The sequence below is a fragment of the Liolophura sinensis genome, chromosome 10, assembly GCF_032854445.1.
Source record: "Liolophura sinensis isolate JHLJ2023 chromosome 10, CUHK_Ljap_v2, whole genome shotgun sequence".
In the NCBI taxonomy this organism is placed as follows: domain Eukaryota; kingdom Metazoa; phylum Mollusca; class Polyplacophora; order Chitonida; family Chitonidae; genus Liolophura; species Liolophura sinensis.
The window spans coordinates 13,029,522-13,050,140 of NC_088304.1; the positions used below are offsets into that span (position 1 = coordinate 13,029,522).

A 20,619-nucleotide genomic window follows, 5' to 3' on the forward strand; every position below is an offset into this window, starting at 1 on the left:
TTGTGTGACAGGTTGCTTGCCACTCACTACCCTCACCTCTGCCTGGTGGATGACTGGCTGGACAGAAGCATGGTCAAGATGACCAGCATACAGTGGTCACCACAGTTCAAGCAGAATGTTCTGACCACACCTGAGACGCTAACCACAGGTGAGTTGTCTTGATAATCTTACTATATTTTGTGTTATGATTGTGTTTTACAGTTTTAGTATTTTTTTAGGTCACATCATTACAAACCACCATTGCCTAGTGGTTAGTATGCCAGTGCAGAACAATGACCCAGGAGCCACTCACCAATTCAATTGCTGTGAGTTCAAGTCAAGCTTATGCTGGCTTTCTCTTGGGCCATACATGGGAAGGTCCTTCAGCAACCCGCGGATGGTCGTGGGTTTCCTCCCACCATCATCGTATAAGTGAAATATTCTTGAGTATGGCGTGTAACACCAATCAAATAAATAAATAAATCCAGGAGTGTGCTGTGGCTCAGTGTAAGACCCATGTCTTCTTCATGAGGCACGTTTTCAATCCCGATGATGAACAAATAATTTTCTAATTCACACGCTCACATTGTTCGTGGGACTTTTGGTGTAAATACTCAGTCGACGGAGCTCATGGGGCTCATTTGTCCTACTTTGCATTCATTAAAGTCCACAATCATGGCTCGCGAGACTACATATGCGGTAAAGTATTCTCCTCCCAGTCCCAAATAAGCAAAGCACGATGCAATTGTAGACCTGTAGTGCAAGCTTGGCAAATTACATGAATTATAAAAGCTATTAATGTTATATTGTTTGTTTATTAGCCTTTGAGAAGATGTTTACAAGCCCAGCTGATATTGTCTCCCAACTGGAATCTTTACTGGAGAAGGAGTCGACAGAGTTGCTTCCCTTTGCTGAGATCCTGGTGTCAAAATCTCCTGGCAGTTTGCCAGGAAGGAGTGGCGAGGCGCGTGCAGACACTAGTAAAGAGGACGTGGTTCCGTCTTCATTCTGTCATGCCACGCAGGTGATGGGTAGTGTCCGAATTCACTGAATATATCCTATTAAACCAGGGTGTCATAAAATCACTAGGGTTTTCCTTCTGATGTAAGCTAATTTTGGCAAGGTTTTTGAGTCTAGAAATTTGAGGTTCTGAGTGGTCAAATTGTATAAATATTGGCCTGTAGGCCTTGAAACTATTGATCTGGAATTGATCGGTATTTGTTGACGGCTGCTATATGAATGTCTTTTTCAATGCATAGAAACTAAAGAAGCATACAAACTTGAAGTATATATCCAGTCAAATCAACACTCCATGAAAATTGTTGAGTAATCCAGTTTGCTGAAGACCATTGTTGTAAAAATATTGTCTGTGTTGGTGTTTGAACTGTGAAGTGCATTGTATTTGGAGCTTTTGAAAGTTGAGAGACAGCTACTGTGATGTTGTTTGTAGCTAATTTCGCCTGACTTTAATGCTGTGTGTCAACAGCTCAAAGACCAAAAAAAAAAAAAATACATTTGTTGTACAGAGAAGTAATTAAATGATGTATTAAATTAGAAATACTTAGTACATGGAGCATTGAATTAATGTGGAATGGTAAAAATATTTATTATCTATGAAAGAAAGTTACCAGTAGACTGGAATAGCTGTTTAACTTCCTTAATTGTGGTGTTGTTGTCATTGCTGTTACAGACTTCGATTGATGACTGTCAATGCCATACGTCTCCAGCCAAAAGGCGTTGTCAAGCCAATTCCTTTAACACAGAATGATGTCACAGTTGACCCTCTCGCTGTGCTGAGGTGTGAGGATGTGGTATTCAGGTGTGTAGGATTTTTTTTGTTCTTAGAAATTATCTACACTAAATGACCTCAAATTTCATCCATGAGTAAGTCGCTCATTTTTCAGATTCTGGGAGTTTCATTGATTTTAGAAAAGTGCTTTGAGAGGTGTTTAGAAGATAGGATGATATTCTACTGGGAAAATGTAAATTTTAGCACCAAAAGTAATATCTCGTGACATTTATTTGCCCCTAAAAATGATCTTTTGAGGTCGAATTTTTAGATCATTTAGGCATATCAGTTGAAGTGATGAACAGATTACAGTGTGATCAGAATGCGTGAGCTCTTACATGCCTTGATTAAGCTGGTAGGTGCCTAGCTGTGCACATTTGCTGATTCCACCCAAGCACAAACAGTTCAAGATGGCAAAACCAGTTTTATTTTATTTTACATCTGAGCTGACACACAAAAAAAAACAAATATGGAATAATAATGCAATTGATAATCCACTTGCTTTGTCAAGTATTTATGGTTTTATGGTTTTCAAGGCTTTTTGGTTTTATGGTTTTCAAGGCTTTTTGGTTTTCTTGTCTTCAAGGCTTTTTGTGTTTTTTGTTTTCCAAGGCTATTTGGTTTTCTTGTTTGGTTTTCTTGTTTTCAAGGCTTTTTGGTTGTCTTGTTTTCAAGGCTTTTTGGTTTTCTTGTTTTCAAGGCTTTTTAGTTTTTCTTGTTTTCAAGGCTTTTCGGTTTTCTTGTCTTTAAGGCTTTTTGTTTCTTTTTTGTTTCAAGGCTTTTTGGTTTTCTTGTTTTCAAGGCTTTTTGGTTGTCTTGTTTTCAAGGCTTTTTGGTTGTCTTGTTTTCAAGGCTTTTTGGTTGTCTTGTTTTCAAGGCTTTTTGGTTGTCTTGTTTTCAAGGCTTTTTGATTATGTAAATACATGTATGTGTACTACAAAGTCACTAACACCGTCCATTTTGCCCACAAGTGAGAATTTTTTCATATTTTTGCTTGTATTAATTGTTTTAGCCTCCTCCAATGTGTAAAGGAAAGAATTCATTCTGAGCAAAAAACAAACAGTTGAATTGGTATAACCTATCTTTAAAAAAAAAAAAATTAAGAAAAAATAACAGGTTACATGTACAGTCATGGAAAAAATTAATAGACCACTCATATTTTCTTTGGTTTCTTGTTCATTTTAATGCCTGGCAACCCTAAAGGTGTATTAACCGAAGATTACAATGAATACGACAAAAATCCAGCTGATTCCATAATACTTTGTCGTATTTGATATGCTTTAAGGTCAGTTGTATTCCTAGGGTGTATGCGAGGCAATTTCATGCTTTCCATTTACATGCAGACTTACATAAAGAGTGGTTTCCTGTCTCCATGTAGGCTTACATAAATAGGGCGTCTCTTGTTTAAATATTAAGACGCAGCACAACTCGGTAGTTGTCAGCTCTCATAATGCCTAAAACGAAAGAATTATGTGGAGCCAGAAAGGCAGCCATCTTGGCACAGCTGGATACTGGATTGAGCGAGTGACAAGTGGCCAAAAAACTGAAGATCTCTAAGACAGCAGTTCATTACACCAAGAAAAAGCAAGCCGAACATGGTACTACAAAACTGCTAGCTGGTCGAGGCAGGAAACGTCTTTCTACCCCACGAGATGACCGAACACTCATCCGGTCCTGTATCAAGAATCGTCGTCAGACCTCCAGAGACCTTAGAAATGAGTGGGCATTGTCAAAAAATGTGACTTGTTCAGCAAGAACAGTTCGAAACCGACTTCTTGAAGCTGGTCTAAAGTCGCACAGGGCACGGAAGAAGCCCTTCATCAACGAGAGGCAGCGGAAGGCCCGCTTGCGTTTTGCGAGGGATCACAAGAATTGGACTGTTGATGATTGGGCTAAAGTTCTCTTCAGTGATGAATCCAATTTTGAGTTGATGCCTACTCCAGCCAACTTACTGGTTAGGAGGAAGCCTGGGGAGGCCTACAAACCAGACTGCCTTGCTCCTACTGTAAAGCATGGGGGTGGATCAGTGATGATCTGTGGTTGTTTCAGTATGGGTGGAACAGGACAGATGCAGTTGTGTGAAGGGAGAATGAACCAAGTCACATACAGAGCTACTCTTGAAAACAGCCTTCTTCCATCAGCTGCTAAACTCTTTCCTGGCTCGAATGACTGGATTTTCCAACAAGACAATGCCCCTTGCCACACGGCAAGGTCAGTTAAAACCTGGATAGAGAACCGGAACATTCGAACCATGAATTGGCCTGCTCAGTCACCTGATCTGAATCCAATTGAAAACCTGTGTAATATTATCAAGTTCAAAATGGAGAACCACAAGCCCAAAAACAAAGCAAATTTGTTCGAATTTTTGCAACAGGAATGGGCTGCTGTGACCGCAGGGCAATGTAACAAACTGGTGGAGAGCATGCCAAGGCGCATAGCTGCAGTCATAAAAAACAATGGGCATGCAATCAAATACTAACTCCCGTGTGAGACTGAGAGTCATGTGACTACGTGACTAGGAGACAGGAGAAAAAATGAAATGCCAAAATGTTTTTGAGAATACAGTTGCCACATCTACAGATGTATGAACTTAAGTGATTTTGGTCATTGTCAAGAAAGTCATAGAGAACTGATAGATATCACCTCTTAAATAAAACCCTTATGAACTATTTCTGTTTTCATCACTTTCTTTGCCCAAACAAATGCTCCTTCAGTTGTGCAAGGTTTTAAAATGAACAAGAAATGGGAGAAAGCAAGGGTGTCTAATAATTTTTTCCGTGACTGTATATTCCCTGCACTGTATTTAATTTTATTCACCCTACAGTTCCAAATTCCCATTACAGTAAATGATCTAAAATTTTATGCGGGACCAAGCTTCTCACGGTGCTTGATTCTGAGAGATCGAGTGAGTCTAACAATTATGGCACTGTGAGGTTTCTTTGGTATCTTACTGAATGAATGAATGCTTGGGTTTTAATGTCATATAAGGTGTATATATACTGAGTCATCTTTAGGCAAGGCGGTGAAGCAGTCTGGTATCCTACTGGAAAAATGGGGTCACATGTCAGGTCATTTCCCATAAGCTACTATGCACATACATGTATATTACATTCCCATGCATTACTACCTGTTCAGGTGCCCACCTGTGGTGGAGGTGGTACTGCGGGTGTTGTCAAGCATACCTGTGGCATGTCGGGTGTACCTATCCACCCACCTACAGGCCCACCCAATCCTGGACAAGTCTGCACAGGTCAGCTGCGAACTGGAGAGGGAAGATCTCAAACACGCTCTCATCTCTGCCCAAGAGAGTGCAGCTGTTCAGATCCTGCTCGAGTGCTGTGTCAGGGGAGATAACTCACAGGTAGGCTCATTATTACGCCATTTTGATATTAATTATTAAAAATTATTGGAAGCACGATGTTATTCGTTGATATGACTAATAAGTTTCATTTACATGTGTATTGAGAAATTTTCCCCATAAATCGTTTGCATTCGTTTGGTTTTTCGAAAACCCAGATCCGATCTACACTTTTTGTTTGCCTGTTCGGTGTAAACAATTTAAAGGAATCAACGAATCCCTGTATCGGGTCAGCCACTGCGTAGTGATACGTTTAAAGATTGTAGTCTAAACCGGCGATGGGTAAAGAGGCTTTTCAGTGTGAGTCTACACTAGAAACAAATTCGAAGAAACAACGAGAACAGTGGCTCCTCCCGTCAAACCTTTCCCAAGAAAGATTCTAACTTACATGTTTTCACGATATTCCCGAGTCTACAATACCCAGTATATAGATCAAAAATACATACATGCCAGAAACTCCTGCAGGGCTAGCCTACACCATACAAGTGCACATGTTCCGAATCATACCCGGTCCTGCAGTAGCACATCAGGTTTTGTACCAACCGATGTTGAGTGCTGACAACTATATCGTGCAATCAGCGATTATCCAAATTTGAGTAAATCTGCATGTGGCTGAGGTCTAATAAAAAATTTGTAAATCATTTAATGTGAACTTATGTCCAGCCTTGTGACTCGGGGGCGTGGCCGGGACGTCATGAAGATGTTGAGGAATCAGGCTAATCATGGAGCTCGGTGCACTATCTGCTTTTCACACATTATCAGGCGAGATTTGTAATATTTTAGCATTGCTATAAACGTGAATATGCAAGTCATTTGTGTACCTTAATGGAATGAAACCCTGCTTCCCGTTGATTGAAAGTTTTCACTGTCACAGTAGGTAATCCTTCATTCACAAACATAAGTAGGCCTACCAGCGGGCGTACATCATTACTGAAAGCTGCTTAACAATCTCCGCTGGATACATACACGCTGTCAACTAACATTTTTGACTGGTCACATGATACAGTAGGGCTTTTCACACCTTTGGCCAGAAAATAGTTTGAACTCAGGACTCTCGTATTTTACTCTCTAAGAGGAAATTTTCTATATCCTCCAGCTTTCATTTTTCTTAGGGCCTTAATAATAATAATAATATGTGGTGCTCTTTCGTGTAGGCTTACATGAATTTCACTGGAGACCACTTGCTTTCCAACAATATGTATATGAAGAATGGGAAAAGTCACCCGTAACGAGCCAATGCTTTTACTCCGGGTATTGTGTTGTTTTGTTTTTTTTCCACCCAAAAATGATAAAAATTTCTTGAGTATGGCATTGAAAACAACCAAGCAAAGGAATAAATAAATGAGAATGTTGTCCAGGTGCCTCTTTGTAGATCTGTTAAGATGTGCTGCTACTTTTCCCTAGCTTTGCTGAGTTTGATCCCATAACCACTGCCATATACATGGGAATAAAACTTGTCAAATTAATGAACAAATTTGCAAAGCAGATAATTTTCAACAACTGATATCACAGTTGTGCTATGGCAAGGAGCAGTCCGTGAAGTTGGAAATTAGCTACATTTATATGTCCTAAGTGGGACGGTCTGCCAGCAACCTGCGGATGGTTGAGGGTTTCCCACAGGCTCTGCCCGGTTTCCTCCCACCAATAATGCTGGCCGCTGTTGTAAAGGTGAAATATTCTTGAGTACGGCATAAAACACCAATCAAACAAATAAATAAATACATTTATATGTAGATGAAAATTGCCTTTTTACAAAAAAAGGTTCAATCCTCTACGCCCGTTGGTTCTGGTGTATTTTGTTGTGTGATTCGCTTTAACATGTGCGTGTATTATTTTCAGTTGAACACAGGAGAGCTGAGCAATCTGCGTGAGACGCAGGGCCTCATCTGCTCACACCTGCATCAGATGTTCATTTCAGATCCAAACCTCGTTAAGCTTGTACATTTCCAGGTAAGTCACATGTTGTCAGATATGAGGGCTCCCTGTGTGCAGTGCTGTGACATAACTTGAACATGTGTGGTTTATAGATTTTTTATAGGCATAATTTCAAAAGAGGATGATATTTCATGCAGTTTATTCGTCTTCGTAATTAGATTTTGGACATACTGTGAATGACCTGAAATTTTCCCTACAGAGCATTTTTTTTTTCGGCAAAATGAATAAATGTCATAAAGTATCTTTTTTTTTGTGCTTAAACTTACATTTTTCCTGTAGTTATCCTCCTACTCCCGACAGTTCTCAAGCCCCTCTGTAAGGTCAACAGTACTCAGAATCAGACAACCTTAGCGGCTTTTATCTTAATTTGAATTTATCTTAGCCCTATGTTTTTATTTCTTTATTTGATTGGTGTTTTAAACCATACTCAAGAATATTTCACTTATACGACAGCAGCCAGCATTATGATGGTAGGAAACTGGGCAGACCCCGGGGGAAACCCACGACCATCCGCCGGTTTCTGACATACCTTCCCAGTTACAGTCAGAGAGGAAGCCAGCATTAGCTGGACTTGAACTCATAGCGCTCATGTTTTTAAGATGGAACTATGCTCCTTCAGTCATGAGAACATAATCCCATATATACATCATTAAAATATGTTTTTGGATCTGTCTGATGTTCATGCTAAATTTCTGTGAGTAAAATATAACACTGTTGTTGAAACAGTATTTGTTCTTATATGAAGTTTTGTAATATACTAATATGATGGTTTCCTCACGTCAGGGCTATCCACGAGAGTTACTTCCCCTGACTGTGACTGGCATCCCATCCATGCACATTTGCCTAGATTTTATACCAGAATTAATTAGGCAACCCCAAAGAGAGAAACAGGTAACTGGTGATATGTTCTGTCTGGCAATGTCAGAATGTGGTAAGAGGAACCTTAGGAAAGGAAACTGTCATAAGATATAAATTATCTAAAAGAAATCTGTGAAAAACAGCTGTTTTAAAATAGCTCATGTCTTCACCAAGCACTAGAGTTATATTGGAGTACATTCTATACAGTTGTAGATGCATTTGGGTTCCGGTTTCCATTCAAGATGATTATTCAAGGAAACTGAGTTCTTATTTTATATGTACATGTAAACCCAACAGTCTCAAGCTATTGTAGATCACATTTCAAAATCAACTCAACACTGGCTCACGAATGGCTTTAGATTGACCAATCAGATGCCCTGTTCATAATTCTGCTTACACTGGATTGCATTTGGCTGGTACCTTTTGTTGGGAGATTTGATTCACAAGTGGAGGAGGAGCTATCATGGTTTCCTGGGGCTGTGTCTGGTTTCCTCTAGGAAACCTGGTGTCCATTATATACCTGCTGAAATTTTTTTCATTACAGTGTCCAAAATTAATAAAATTAATAATCATTTTATTTGTTAATATAAGTGAATAGTCCATATTAAAATATAGAAAGTAAAAAATTTTACCTACCTACTTATCAACTTTTAATACAAAGCGGCTTAAAGGTAGCAATGAAATCAGTAAGTATGTATTCTTACGGTAGTGAATACTTTCTTGATTTCAGACATTTGCGATAGAACTTGTCGCTCACCTGTGCAGTCAGTACGCTTTACCTAAGACCCTGATCATGGCCAAGCTTTGTATCAACGTCATGTTTACAGTCCTAGAAGGTAAGCAGATGTTTGAATTACAATCGACAGAATGTACACCTGGGGAATTTTGACTTGAGTCTGCTTCTATTATTTTTAGGAGGTTTTGATTGTAGTGTGTGGTCAGTTGTGCTGCCTCGCATAGTCTTTCATCAAGTTTCACCAGCTCATGCGGGCTTCCTCTCTGGCTGTACAAGGGAATTAAGGTCTGACAATAACTTGCAGATCGTCATTGATTTCCTCTCACCATTATAATAATAAAATAATTTGGTGTCCTAATGATTAGAGCGTCAGTCTCAAAGTTCGGAGACCCAGGATAAAATCCAGGCCGATCTTAAATAGTTTACAAATGATACTTGTTGCTGCCCCGCTTGGTGCTCACAGAAACAAGTAAACAGGACTGGTTGACCTGGTGTCTGTATAATGTGTCTGGGTGTGGTGTCATGTCTGGTGTCTTCAGCATGAGATTTTAGTGGTGGCAGCACTTTGACAGCATGGACTCGTCTTACTACAACAAGACACAGTATACATGTATGTACACAGACCTAATGCGGGAGTGGTAGATGCAGGGTCAACCCTGGGTCGAATCACACTTAAGACCATAGAAGAGTGAGTGAGTGCTTGGGGTTTAACATCGTACTCAACAATTTTTCAGTCATATGACGACGAAGGAATCATTAGGGTGCATGCACGTGTAATGTGCCTCCTTGTTGCAGGACGGATTTCCACCGCTCTTTTATTTAGTGCTGCATCACTGAGACGACTTACCGAAGGCAAGTAAGCCGCCCCGCCCGAGCCATTATACTGATACGGGTCAACCAGTCGTTGCACTATCCCCTTCATGCTGAACGCCAAGCGAGGAAGTTACAACTTCCTCTTTTAAAGTCTTAGGTGTGACTCGACCAAGGATTGATCATGGATCTACCGGTCCCGAAGCGGACGCTCTACCAACTGTGCTGTCCGGGCCGGTCACCATAGAAGAGGAAGTTGTAACTTCCTCGTTTGGCGTTCAGCATGAAGGGGATAGTGACTAGATGACCCGTATTGTTATAATGGCTCTGGTGGGGCGGCTTACTTGCCTTTGGTAGGGCGTCTCAGTGAAGCAAAACTAGATAAAAGTGCGGTGGAAATCCGTCCTGCTACAAGGAGGCTCATTACATGTACTCTAAGGATTCCTTCGTCGTCACATGGCTGAAAAATTGTTAAGTACGACGTTAAACCCCGAGCACTCAATCACTCACTCACTCCTAATGATTCAGCATCTTCAGATGACTCAAAAATTGTTAAGTACAACGTTAAACCCCGAACACTCACTCACTCACTCCTAAAGACTCATCATCTTCAAATGATTCAAAAATTGTTAAGTACGACGTTAAACTCTAAGCTTAAATACACGCATTCTCACCATAATGCTGGTCGCCGTTCTATAAGTGAAACATTCTTGAGTACGGTGTAAAACTCCAATCAAATAAAGAAATAAAGTTCTCTGGAAATCATGGCTTTCCAGTGTGCAAAAGTTTGCCATCATGAGTTCAGTTGGTTAGGAGTGGTTGTTTACTCCAGGCACTTTGGTTTCCTGCACCCATAATATATAGGCAGTGATTCAAGTGGATAATCCCACTCCTCAGTGATAGAGCCCACTGAGTTATCTTCCCTTAGATAACGTGCAGATAAGGCTATGCCTTCGGTCATGAACCAAGACTGAGTGTGTGTACATGGAGATAAGTCAGAGATTTCTTTTTCTGATATTTGATAATTGACTTTATGGATCTTAATGACTGATTGATTTACATGTAATATCGGTAAATCTGAATAATTCCTTTTTGATGTTATTTGAATGTCCATGTTTCATTTCAAGTTTGTTACAATGACCGAAGTGATGAGTGTTTATTATTCCATTTTGATTTTTGACTGATTTTAGCTCTAAAGGACATGCAGAATGAGTGCTGATTGGCCAGCACACCCATAGAATAAATCTGCTGGATCTGAAATTCAGGGGGCTTCCGTGGCTCAGTTGGTTAACGCGCTAGCACAGCGTTATGACCCAGGAGTCTCTCACCAATGTGGTTGCTGTGAGTTCAAGTCCAGCTCATGCTGGCTTCCTCTCTGGCCGTGCGTGGGAAGGTGTTCCAGCAACCTGCGGATGGTCGTGGATTCCCCCCCCCCCCCACCTTCCTTGGGTTCTGCCCGGTTTCCACCCACCGTAATGCTTCCAGCCGTCGTATAAGTGAAATATTCTTGAGTACGGCGTAAAACACCAATCAAATAAATAAATAAATAAATCTGAAATTCAGCTGTGTCTGGGCTGGCTCATCTCCCATCTAGGCAGTCAGCATCATATTTTGCCTTTTGATTTTCTGCCTAAACCTGTTCTATCGGACTTCTCTTGTAGTGTTGCAGCGTGATGAGCGCGTGCGGTTTTTCGTGGACACGGTGCCGTGTCTCTGGCGTATGTGTCAGGCATTCCCGCCCCTGTGCGAGGACGTGACCCTTCTGCTTACCCAGCTAGCCCGCATCTGTCTGTCTGAGCTCTCTGCCAACAGTAACGTCACACAAACAGGTAACCATAACAGTGTAAGCCCACTTGTTCTGCATCTTTGATAACTGCGAAGAAGTCAGCTTTTTTCGTCTATAAAACATGTTGATTTCAGGCATCAGCAATACATTAACAAAGCAATGCAATTCCTCTCCGGCCAGCCATACGCGGGAAGGTCTTGCAGCAACTTGCGGATGGCCATGTGTTCCCCTGGGCTCTGCCCGGGGTCCTCCCACCATAATGCTGACTGCCGTCGTATAAGTGAAATATTCTTGAGTATGGTGTAAACCACCAATCCAATGAATAAATGAAATGTTATCGAGAGTCGGTCTTGGTGTAGCAGTTAGAGGCACTTGCCTTTTAATTGCTAGGCCACACGAAGTGCCAAGTCTTAGTCAGCCTCAGACAGGGAATTTGTAGATAATTCCCCATTGCTTGGGGGACCTTGGTGACAATAGAGACCTTTTAGTTCCAAACTAGAATAGCTAAACTAATTTTGGTTTGGAGTTGAACTTCTAACTAAAGGTCGCAAACAAGAGGTTGACTACGCTTGTATGGCTCTTATCACAGTCTAACATTCATTGAAGACCACTTGTCTTCCTTCAGTATAATGTGCATGTCTGTACAGTTTAAGGTTACTATTACTCAGAGCCAACATGCTAAAAGGTCTTACAGGTCTGATAACATGACTTATCAAATGTATGGGTTAAACAATGAAAAAGGTAAATAAATGAATCTTGTTCTCTTTCCCCACACTGTTAGAATGATGTAGTGTAAAGTTGGATAATTTTAGGACATATTACTGGACAGAGTTTGACAAAGGTGAAATGTAAAGCAACCGCTTTTTCAACAAAGAATGGCTTGATATATTTTTCAGTGGAGGTTGAATAACTTGGTGGTCTAAACTTGCTTAGTTCATATTAAAAATGAGGTTCCTTCCTCTTGTAAACTTGAGTATTGCCACATGTTGAAGTAAAACTCTCTACAACATGGAGTTAATCACCAATCTAAAAATAACTAACCCAAATTGTCAGAAATTTCACATCTCCATTTTATTAAAGTTTGCACTGATAGAGATAAATACATGTATGTGTTTCTTATCAAAGATTGACGAACAGAATAATTTGATCACTCTAGGCAGAAAAGTGATTTTGAAAGGTGTAAAATTCAGAAAAAACTGTAGACTATAGTGTAATACCTAATGTATAATTCCAGTTTTATGAAATGACCTTTATAAATTTCATGCCACATTATAATGGAATGTCAGTTTGATCAGTCACAGATTTCCGTATCAGTGTTATTTATTGATCATTCAATTTAACATTATTTTTTCTGCTTTTGATTCGCTTATACAGTAGTTTATGCCACAATGAATCTGCCCCTTTGCTTACTGGGCGCAAGTGGTTTAGTTTATTATCAAATAATGATACAGATCATCTTTAAACATTTCATATTTGCACCCATTTTGATTGCATGCCTGCTGCACAAGTGCGCTTGAACTGTAAAAGTCCACAGTATGGTTAACAAACCCAAAATTTCGCGTACGACTATAGAGGTGCACATTTTACTGGATTCTGCGATTTACATTGGTTTTTACTAGAATTATAATGATTCTTGTTTTCTGCAAAATGTGATGTCATTTACTACATTGTACAACACATCTAAACAAATATGTGTACGATAAATGACCTCAAATTTTTCCCCCCAAATTTTCCTATTTAGAGGCTCACAAATGTTATAAAATATCACTTTTAGTGCCAACACATCAGTTTTCAGTAGGATATCATCCTACCTTCCGAACAAACCTTGAAACGTTTTTCTAGGATCAAAAGAACTCACAGAATCAGGCAAAATTTGCAGCTTAGTTATAGTAAAATTTTAGGGCCATTTACCATGCTTACTTGATTAATGGCTGCTGTATTCGTGTAGATGACCCAGGAGCCTCTCACCAATGCGGTGGCTGTGAGTTCAAGTCCAGCTCATGCTGTCTTCCTCTCCGGCCGTACGTGGGAAGGTCTGCAAGCAGTCTGCGAATGGTCGTGGGTTTCCCCCGGGCCCTACCCGGTTCCCTCCTACCATAATTCTGGCCGCCGTCGTATAAGTGAAATTTTCTTGAGTACGGCGTAAAACACCAATCAAATAAATAAGTAAATAAATTCGTGTAGAAATACGTACATGTGATCTTGTGTGTATGCTTGCCTGATAGTTGTCTTCCTGGGTAAGTTAGACTTTGCTCAGCTCTCCCAGTTACTTCCTGACCCCATCAGAACCCATTAACCCACCACACTTTAACCTCCCTTCCCTTAATCATGTTGATCATTGTAATACTACAGTGTTACTGTTTTCGCTAAAAGTTGTTAGTTTTATTCTTCCGCTCATAATTTACATGCAATTATGAAACATTAGTATCAAGACTCGGGGATGCTGGTTAGAAGTCATTCATCTTTTTCAGTTTTCACCAGTTTTGGCTTTAACCAGTACATAGTTCATGGTAACCTGTCCGAAGGTCACGAGACTCGACCTAAACTTTGTTCATACATTTACCTGTGGTGTAATAATATACTGATAATTCGCACAAACACGTGTATATGTGAATGTATGTGTGTATACTTAGATAAAACTGTTTGTACATGCACATGGAGGTTTGTACTCTTCTATGGTGACCTGGATACAGGTGTGCCCTAATTCTTCAGTCTTTCCAATCACCCGTGCAACCAGTATTTTGGGATAACTACGGGATGTAGAGAAATAATTTGCACAAATTTATGAGGTTTGCATCTTTTAATGACACAAACAAATCATTTTTAGTGTCATTTTCATAAATAATTGTTTGCATAAATTCCACTGAAAAAAGTGCTTTGATGATGTTGATAATGTTGAAGTGTTACAGCACCTCTGAATGAGGTAGGCATTTGTATGTATCACTAATTAAACTCTCTACCACTTGTAGTGTAGATGAAAGGATTAAATTGAAAAGTTAAATGAAATTAACTTAAATGGATCAGACCTTATGCCTTTAAAGTTACATTTTAAGATTCTGTTTAGAGAACACTGTTCAAAATATAATCACATATCTGGACAACTTAACTGTGTATTTTGGGGGTTTTGTCTTCTGCAATCTAATACATGCTGTAACAGCAGTTTATCCACAAAGGAATTACAGTTACATAATTCATAAATTAATAATCATTGGCAGTGTATTTCATTTATCTATGCTTTACCACGCAGTCTTGGTAACTAAGGTAACAATTTTAAGAGATTGCTGTTAAACTGTCCAGAGATGGCTTTTGAGCATTTTTCGTATGTTGCTAACATGGGGCCACTTTCACAAAACTTTGTAAATTAATTTCTCATAACTTTTTTCAGAAATGACGTCGCCTTTATATGGCATAATAACCTAGACAGCATCTTTTACGAAAATAGCGACAAGAAATAGGATATACAAAGTTTTAATGCGTCCACAGGTATACATACATGTCTACTCTGTATGTTTAACATAGCCAGAAATGGGTAATCCTGTCTTGCTCTGTGATATTGAAATACACCCCAATCAATCATTCATTCATTCATTCATTCATTACAGACTGGCCAAAACCACATTGTACTTGTACTATGTATGTCCAAGAGACTTTCCGCATGGTTCATTTTTTTTCTTTGGTTCAGGACAGTGTAGTTTAAGTCCTTACAGCGTGAAAATGAAATCTTGCTGGACAGTAATGTAGTAGATTTTGGCCGGTTTTCTTTCTGCTCATTGTGGGAGCCCAAACATTTTCTAGAACAAAAATGACTCTAGATATAGCCATGTTTCTTTAATGCCACGTACACGTTATTGCTAACTCGTCATTTTGTCTCTGTTGTAGAGTTTGCTTTGGAGGGTAAGGATTCTTCTCTGGAGGAAGCCAATCACTCTGCATCCAAGCGGTCCCGGGACGCTCAAGTGGTGTCCAAACGGTCAGTTGTGAAGGGTGGCTGGCAGACGTACACGGCACCGAATCAGTACCAGCAATTGTATGATCTGGTACAGCAGACCTTCTCAGATGTGACACAAATGGCCCTAGTCACACGCATGGTGTACTGATGGATTTGGCGGGAGATGCTGGCCAAAGATCCGTTGTGAGTGTGAGAAGTATCCGCAGGCCTATCCCTGACTGCCAGTGTAAGGAGTGCCTAAGCAAGATGACACCGCAGCCAAACATGTGGTGTCAAAATTAACACAGCTTCATGCCAAAGTGTCAAATCAGGATGATTAACATATCATGTTAGAATTGACACAGTGCTGTGCCAGATACACAGTGTCCAATCAGGATGGCCAGGTGACCAAAATTCTGTGCAAGATTTGACTCAGTGCTGTGCCAGATACACGGTGTCCAATCAGGATGGCCAGATGACCAAAATTCTGTGCAAGATTTGACACAGTGCTGTGCCAGATACACGGTGTCCAATCAGGATGGCCAGATGGCCAAAATTCTGTGCAAGATTTGACACAGTGCTGTGCCAGATACACGGTGTCCAATCAGGATGGCCAGATGGCCAAAATTCTGTGCCAGAATTGACAAAGTGCAATATGAAATGAAATGTCAAATCTGGACGGCACAGTGGACAGCATGCAGTGTAAGAATTGACACAGCACCATGCCTCACCATGTGTCAAAACAGGACGGTACTATGAACAACATGCGGTGTCTGAACTGACACCGCACCATGTCAGACAGTGTCATATCAAGATGGGGACAGTGGCACAGCACCATGCCAGACATGTACGCCAAGTGTCAGAATTGACACAACACAATAGCGTGTATATTTCGTGTCAGATTTGACACCTTGTTGTCATGTTAGCCATGAATCACTATGACATGACTGACACACAGTGTCAGTCCATGAAGAAATACCCAAGCATGTGGTGTTTGAATTGACTCAGCACACGTACATGCTAGACACAGTATCAGAATTGATAAACTGGCTTTAAACATATGAATTTGTGTGAAATGGTGCCAAACACACAGTATCAGGACTTTATTAATAGTGTGCCAGGCACGACACAGTATCAGTTCAGAATGCACCATTTCCATTATGCACCAAGTCTGGGGATGGGTGGGGGGAGGAGGAGTGATTTTGAAGTCTTAATGCCAAATGAATCATAGTGCCACCATGGTGAGTGAGTGAGTGAGTGCTTGGGGTACTAAATTTTTCAATCATATGATGACAAAGGTGTCCTTAGAGTGTATGTAATGTGCCTCCTTTTTGCTGGACGGATTTCAACCATTGTTTTATCTAGTGCTGCTTCACTGAGATGACTTACTGAAGGCAAGTAAGTTGCCCCGCCCAAGAACATCCTGAGTGTAAAATCCCATCAGGATCCAGTCAAACTTTTGCTCAAAATCAAAATGTTGCCCCATGGGATCTTCACATGTTTAAATCTGATTCCCAGGCTTTTTTTACTAATTACTCGCACAGCCTGAACTGTGTTGTTTTTGTAACAGTAATGGAGACAAACTATTTGGTTTCATGAACTTCGGAAAAACAATCAAGGGATTTCATTCGTTAAAGAAAAGTAATTTAAATCACAAAAACTGTATATATGTAAATTATGAAAGAAAAGAATATATCATTTTCAGAAAATAGATCAAAGAATATTGTAAGAGTCTTCTGTTTCATTTGCTGTCTTATCAAAATGAGATCGTACACAAACAACTGTATTTACTAAGAACAATTTAGCGTCTCTCATGGCCGTACTGGTAAGATTTTTTTTTTTTTGATATTTTGATTGACGTTTTACACAGTACTCAAGAACATTTCACTTTTACAATGGCAGTCAGCATTACGGTGGGACTGAACTGGGCAGAGCCTGGGGTAAACCCATGACCATCAGCAGGTTGCTGGAAGACATTTCTACATACGTACAACCAGACACCTGGTAAAACACTTGTCTTTAGTCACACAGGGTGTTGGTTCAATCCCAGCCCCGGATGTGGAATTTTCCAAATTCTCTTGTCTCCATTATTCTTGGAACCTTGATGGCAATAAATGGTCAATTGTGCAGAGATGATTAATTACCCATATATGGCATACAGTGTTATCAAATTAATATCCTACATGTACACACAGGGATCTCGTACGTGGGAAGGTCTGCCAGCAACCTGCGGATAGTCATCTACATGTAGATACACAGCGTAATGACCCAGGAGCCTCTCACCAATGCGGTCGCTGTGAGTTCAAGTCCAGTTCATCCTGGCTTCCTCTCCGGCCATACGTGGGAAGGTCTGCCAGCAACCTGCAGATAGTCATAGGTTTGCCATGGACGTTGCCCAGTTTCCTCCCTCCATAGTGCTGGCCCCGTCGTATAAGTGAAATATTCTTGAGTGTGGCGTAAAACACCAATTAAATAAGTACATACATGAATGAAGATTTTTAGCGAATCAACTGTTTTTATGAGAAATTGGGCTAGTCTTTGACAAAAATGGGGAAACTAATGGGGGTTAACTAGTAGAAAAAACTTCAGCTGATTTTGATGGAAAAAAAATTGTCGTTCTTGTACATATACTTCTTGATAGAAGAGCATTTGTATGGAGGGTATAAATTTTTTTAAATGAGAACACTCTGATGGCATACACATTCAGCTAGGTCAGCAGGTGAAAAATTTTGTCTTTCTGCTGGTGGTTTTGCTCTTACCACCACTCTTATTTCCTACAACCATGAAACTCACACTCTTGTCTATAAAGTGAAAAATTCTTCTGTACAGCTTTAAATGTTCATCATTATCAAATCAAATCTAATGGCGCAAGCCATGAGATCAATCCCTGTTCTTCAACAGAGTTTCGATTAACCCATTGGCAAGCCCAATTTCTTTCAGTGAAGATATACGATTAGCTGGAATGGTATCACCCACTGAACAGTTATTGGTTGGAGGTCACATCATGGTTGACGTGTGATACACTGCCAAGTGGAAGTGTATTCCAAAAGCTACGTGTTACGTACACCTTAAATGTAGTCTGTACACAGCATGCTACATTGTAGTCATACATGTATGGACTCCGTATTGACTACGAGTCTCCGCAAAACTTGGCATAATATGGTTTTGTTTACTTCCATCAGAGCAAATCCAATCACACTTTTGTTATTATTTGAGAATTATTATTTATTTTTGTTTCAAGCTTTAGGGTCATTTTAATATTTACTGCAAGGCAATAATTTCAGCCCTTCTAGGTAAATACAAAAAAGTTGATTCGATTGGCAAAATGGGGTTTTTTGGCCAAAAGTCTCCACTTTAGTCTCTTTAACTTCAAAATGTCAGGAATCAAGAAGAGATCAACTAGTCCTTGATATCATTATATTTGCTAATCCTTCATGATTTTTTAAACAAAGAGAAACAACAATGAAACTGTCCTGAAACTTCATTTGATCAATTTCCTCCCACCATCACGCTGGTTGCCTTCATATAAGTGAAATATTCTCGCATACAGCATAAAACTGTAATCAAATAAATATTTTCATCACCATGTATACAATCCATAGTAGATGATTGTTTCTTTACACAGGGAAGAGAAACTTGCCCCTAAAAATCAGCTGAAACAGTCAAATTTTTAGTTCTGGCCATTTTGGATTAAATTGAAAATTCTGGTTTCACTCAGAAGCAGTTGATCAGAGGAAAATTCACATAGGTATGGTCACTGGAGCCTGAAGTGTTGATACCTCACTGGTCAGTCAGACCAAAGCTTGTTTAACTCAGCTGAGCTGACCAAAATTGTACTGGCCTTTTGGCCAGCAGACTAGTGCTAACTTTGGGCTCCGAAAATCGTGTTTGCACACAGACCGGAATCTGCTTTACTAGATGGGAATGAAACAGGAAACATCCTTTCTGTGTGTGTCATTTGAGATTTTATCAGACTATGATAATGTATATATAACAAAACTATGTTTGCTAAGAAAAAGATCACAATATATTTAATATAATAACAAAATGTACATATATATGTATATACAAATCTATATACAAATATTCTAGAGGAAGAAGCACCGGTGTGACACAGCATAAAACAAACCCAAGTCTCACTAGTACTGACTTTCTTTTTCCACCATTCCAAAACAACCCGATTATACATTATATTGTTGTAAAGTATTTACAATGAATGAGATCACAGCCATTTGTGTTGTTTTCACAAAAATTTATCATCTTCTGTTAACCAGCAGACGGAGAAAATAGTTTGGTAAGGCTAGACAGACAACTCAGTCCTGTGCGTATCTATCCAAATTTAGGACATATTTGTTGTTGTTATGGTTACACAGTAACATTATTGCTCGTTTTCAGTTGCTAGCTGACAATTGCCTAAAGGTTCTCCGAATCGAATTTTTTGACCTTCTTCCAAGCGAAAGTCAAAGTCATCTGGAGCCTCGAAGATGAGAACGATGGTGGAGCCCAAGTTGAATTCCCCGAACATTTCCCCTTTCTCCACCTGGATCCCCTTCTTCCCGAACTGCTTGTCATAGAAAATGCCGTGAGGATGTCTCTTGCCAGAGTTAGTGCACAATTCCTGCGAAGATATGAGGCATGCATCTATATTAAGAAGAGCAGGAACTTCAGTCATTCTTAAAACATATAAAAAACAAAAAAAAAAGAGGGACTACTGTAATTCTTCAGCTTTTTCTTCAATGTTTATACAAGCATATTCTGAAAGCATTATTCTTCGTAGACTTTTGAAATTGGCCAATCCAAATGATTTTTTTTTTTTTTTTTTTTGATCGGTGTTTTACGCCGTACTCAAGAATATTTCACTTATATGACGGCAGCCAGGATTATGGTGGGTGGAAACCGGGCAGAGCCCGGGGGAAACCCACGACCATCCGCAGGTTGCTGGCAGACCTTCCCACTTACGGCCGGAGAGGAAGCCAGCATGAGCTGGACTTGAACTCAGAGCGACCGCATTGGTGAGAGGCTCCTGGGTCATTACGCTGCGCTAGCGCGCTAACCGACGTCAATCCAAATGACGTATGTGAATAAAATTGCCCTTTCTTACACCTAAATGTTGAGGAATTAGGGTACAAGGCCATCTGAGTGCAAACATCTTCTCGAGCAAAATGAACAGAGATTTTACTGTGCTATTCTGTCCTATGTTTTAATAATGAAGGATTGTTCAATTAATGAATTGGTCATTAGACCAAGGCCAAGCTCTGCAACAAAATTTCATCCAAATCAATGCCCAAAATTTTGTCCAAAGTTGCTGACAGATAAATAAATGCTGCCCAAAAAATATTCAACCGTTTGTGATAGGATACCTTAAAACGAGTTTGCCCAGCGATGTTGAATCAATGTGTTGCTGGACGACATTAGACACACTGATGCTTATGCTTATGTT

At 39.9% G+C, this 20,619-nt stretch overlaps 2 protein-coding genes across 3 annotated transcripts in view; one reads left to right on the forward strand and one right to left on the reverse strand.

Moving 5' to 3' along the window:
• The window catches only part of LOC135476904 (integrator complex subunit 2-like), a 32,864-nt gene extending 16,899 nt beyond the window's left edge, over positions 1 to 15,965 (forward strand). Inside the window, 10 exon segments of the mRNA XM_064757048.1 lie at positions 12 to 148; positions 801 to 928; positions 930 to 1,003; positions 1,670 to 1,798; positions 4,904 to 5,129; positions 6,966 to 7,076; positions 7,845 to 7,952; positions 8,650 to 8,755; positions 11,127 to 11,294; positions 15,131 to 15,965. Coding sequence (XP_064613118.1) covers positions 12 to 148; positions 801 to 928; positions 930 to 1,003; positions 1,670 to 1,798; positions 4,904 to 5,129; positions 6,966 to 7,076; positions 7,845 to 7,952; positions 8,650 to 8,755; positions 11,127 to 11,294; positions 15,131 to 15,348 — 1,405 coding nt within the window. The 3' untranslated portion in view covers positions 15,349 to 15,965.
• A 3,239-nt stretch (positions 15,966 to 19,204) lies between these two features.
• LOC135476545 (phosphatidylserine decarboxylase proenzyme, mitochondrial-like) overlaps positions 19,205 to 20,619 on the reverse strand; it is a 33,352-nt gene continuing 31,937 nt past the window's right edge. For both annotated transcript variants that reach the window (XM_064756598.1, XM_064756597.1), the window contains one exon: positions 19,205 to 19,797. In XM_064756598.1, the coding sequence (XP_064612668.1) occupies positions 19,558 to 19,797 (240 nt within the window). In that variant the 3' untranslated portion in view covers positions 19,205 to 19,557. The remainder of the gene's footprint in view (positions 19,798 to 20,619) is intronic.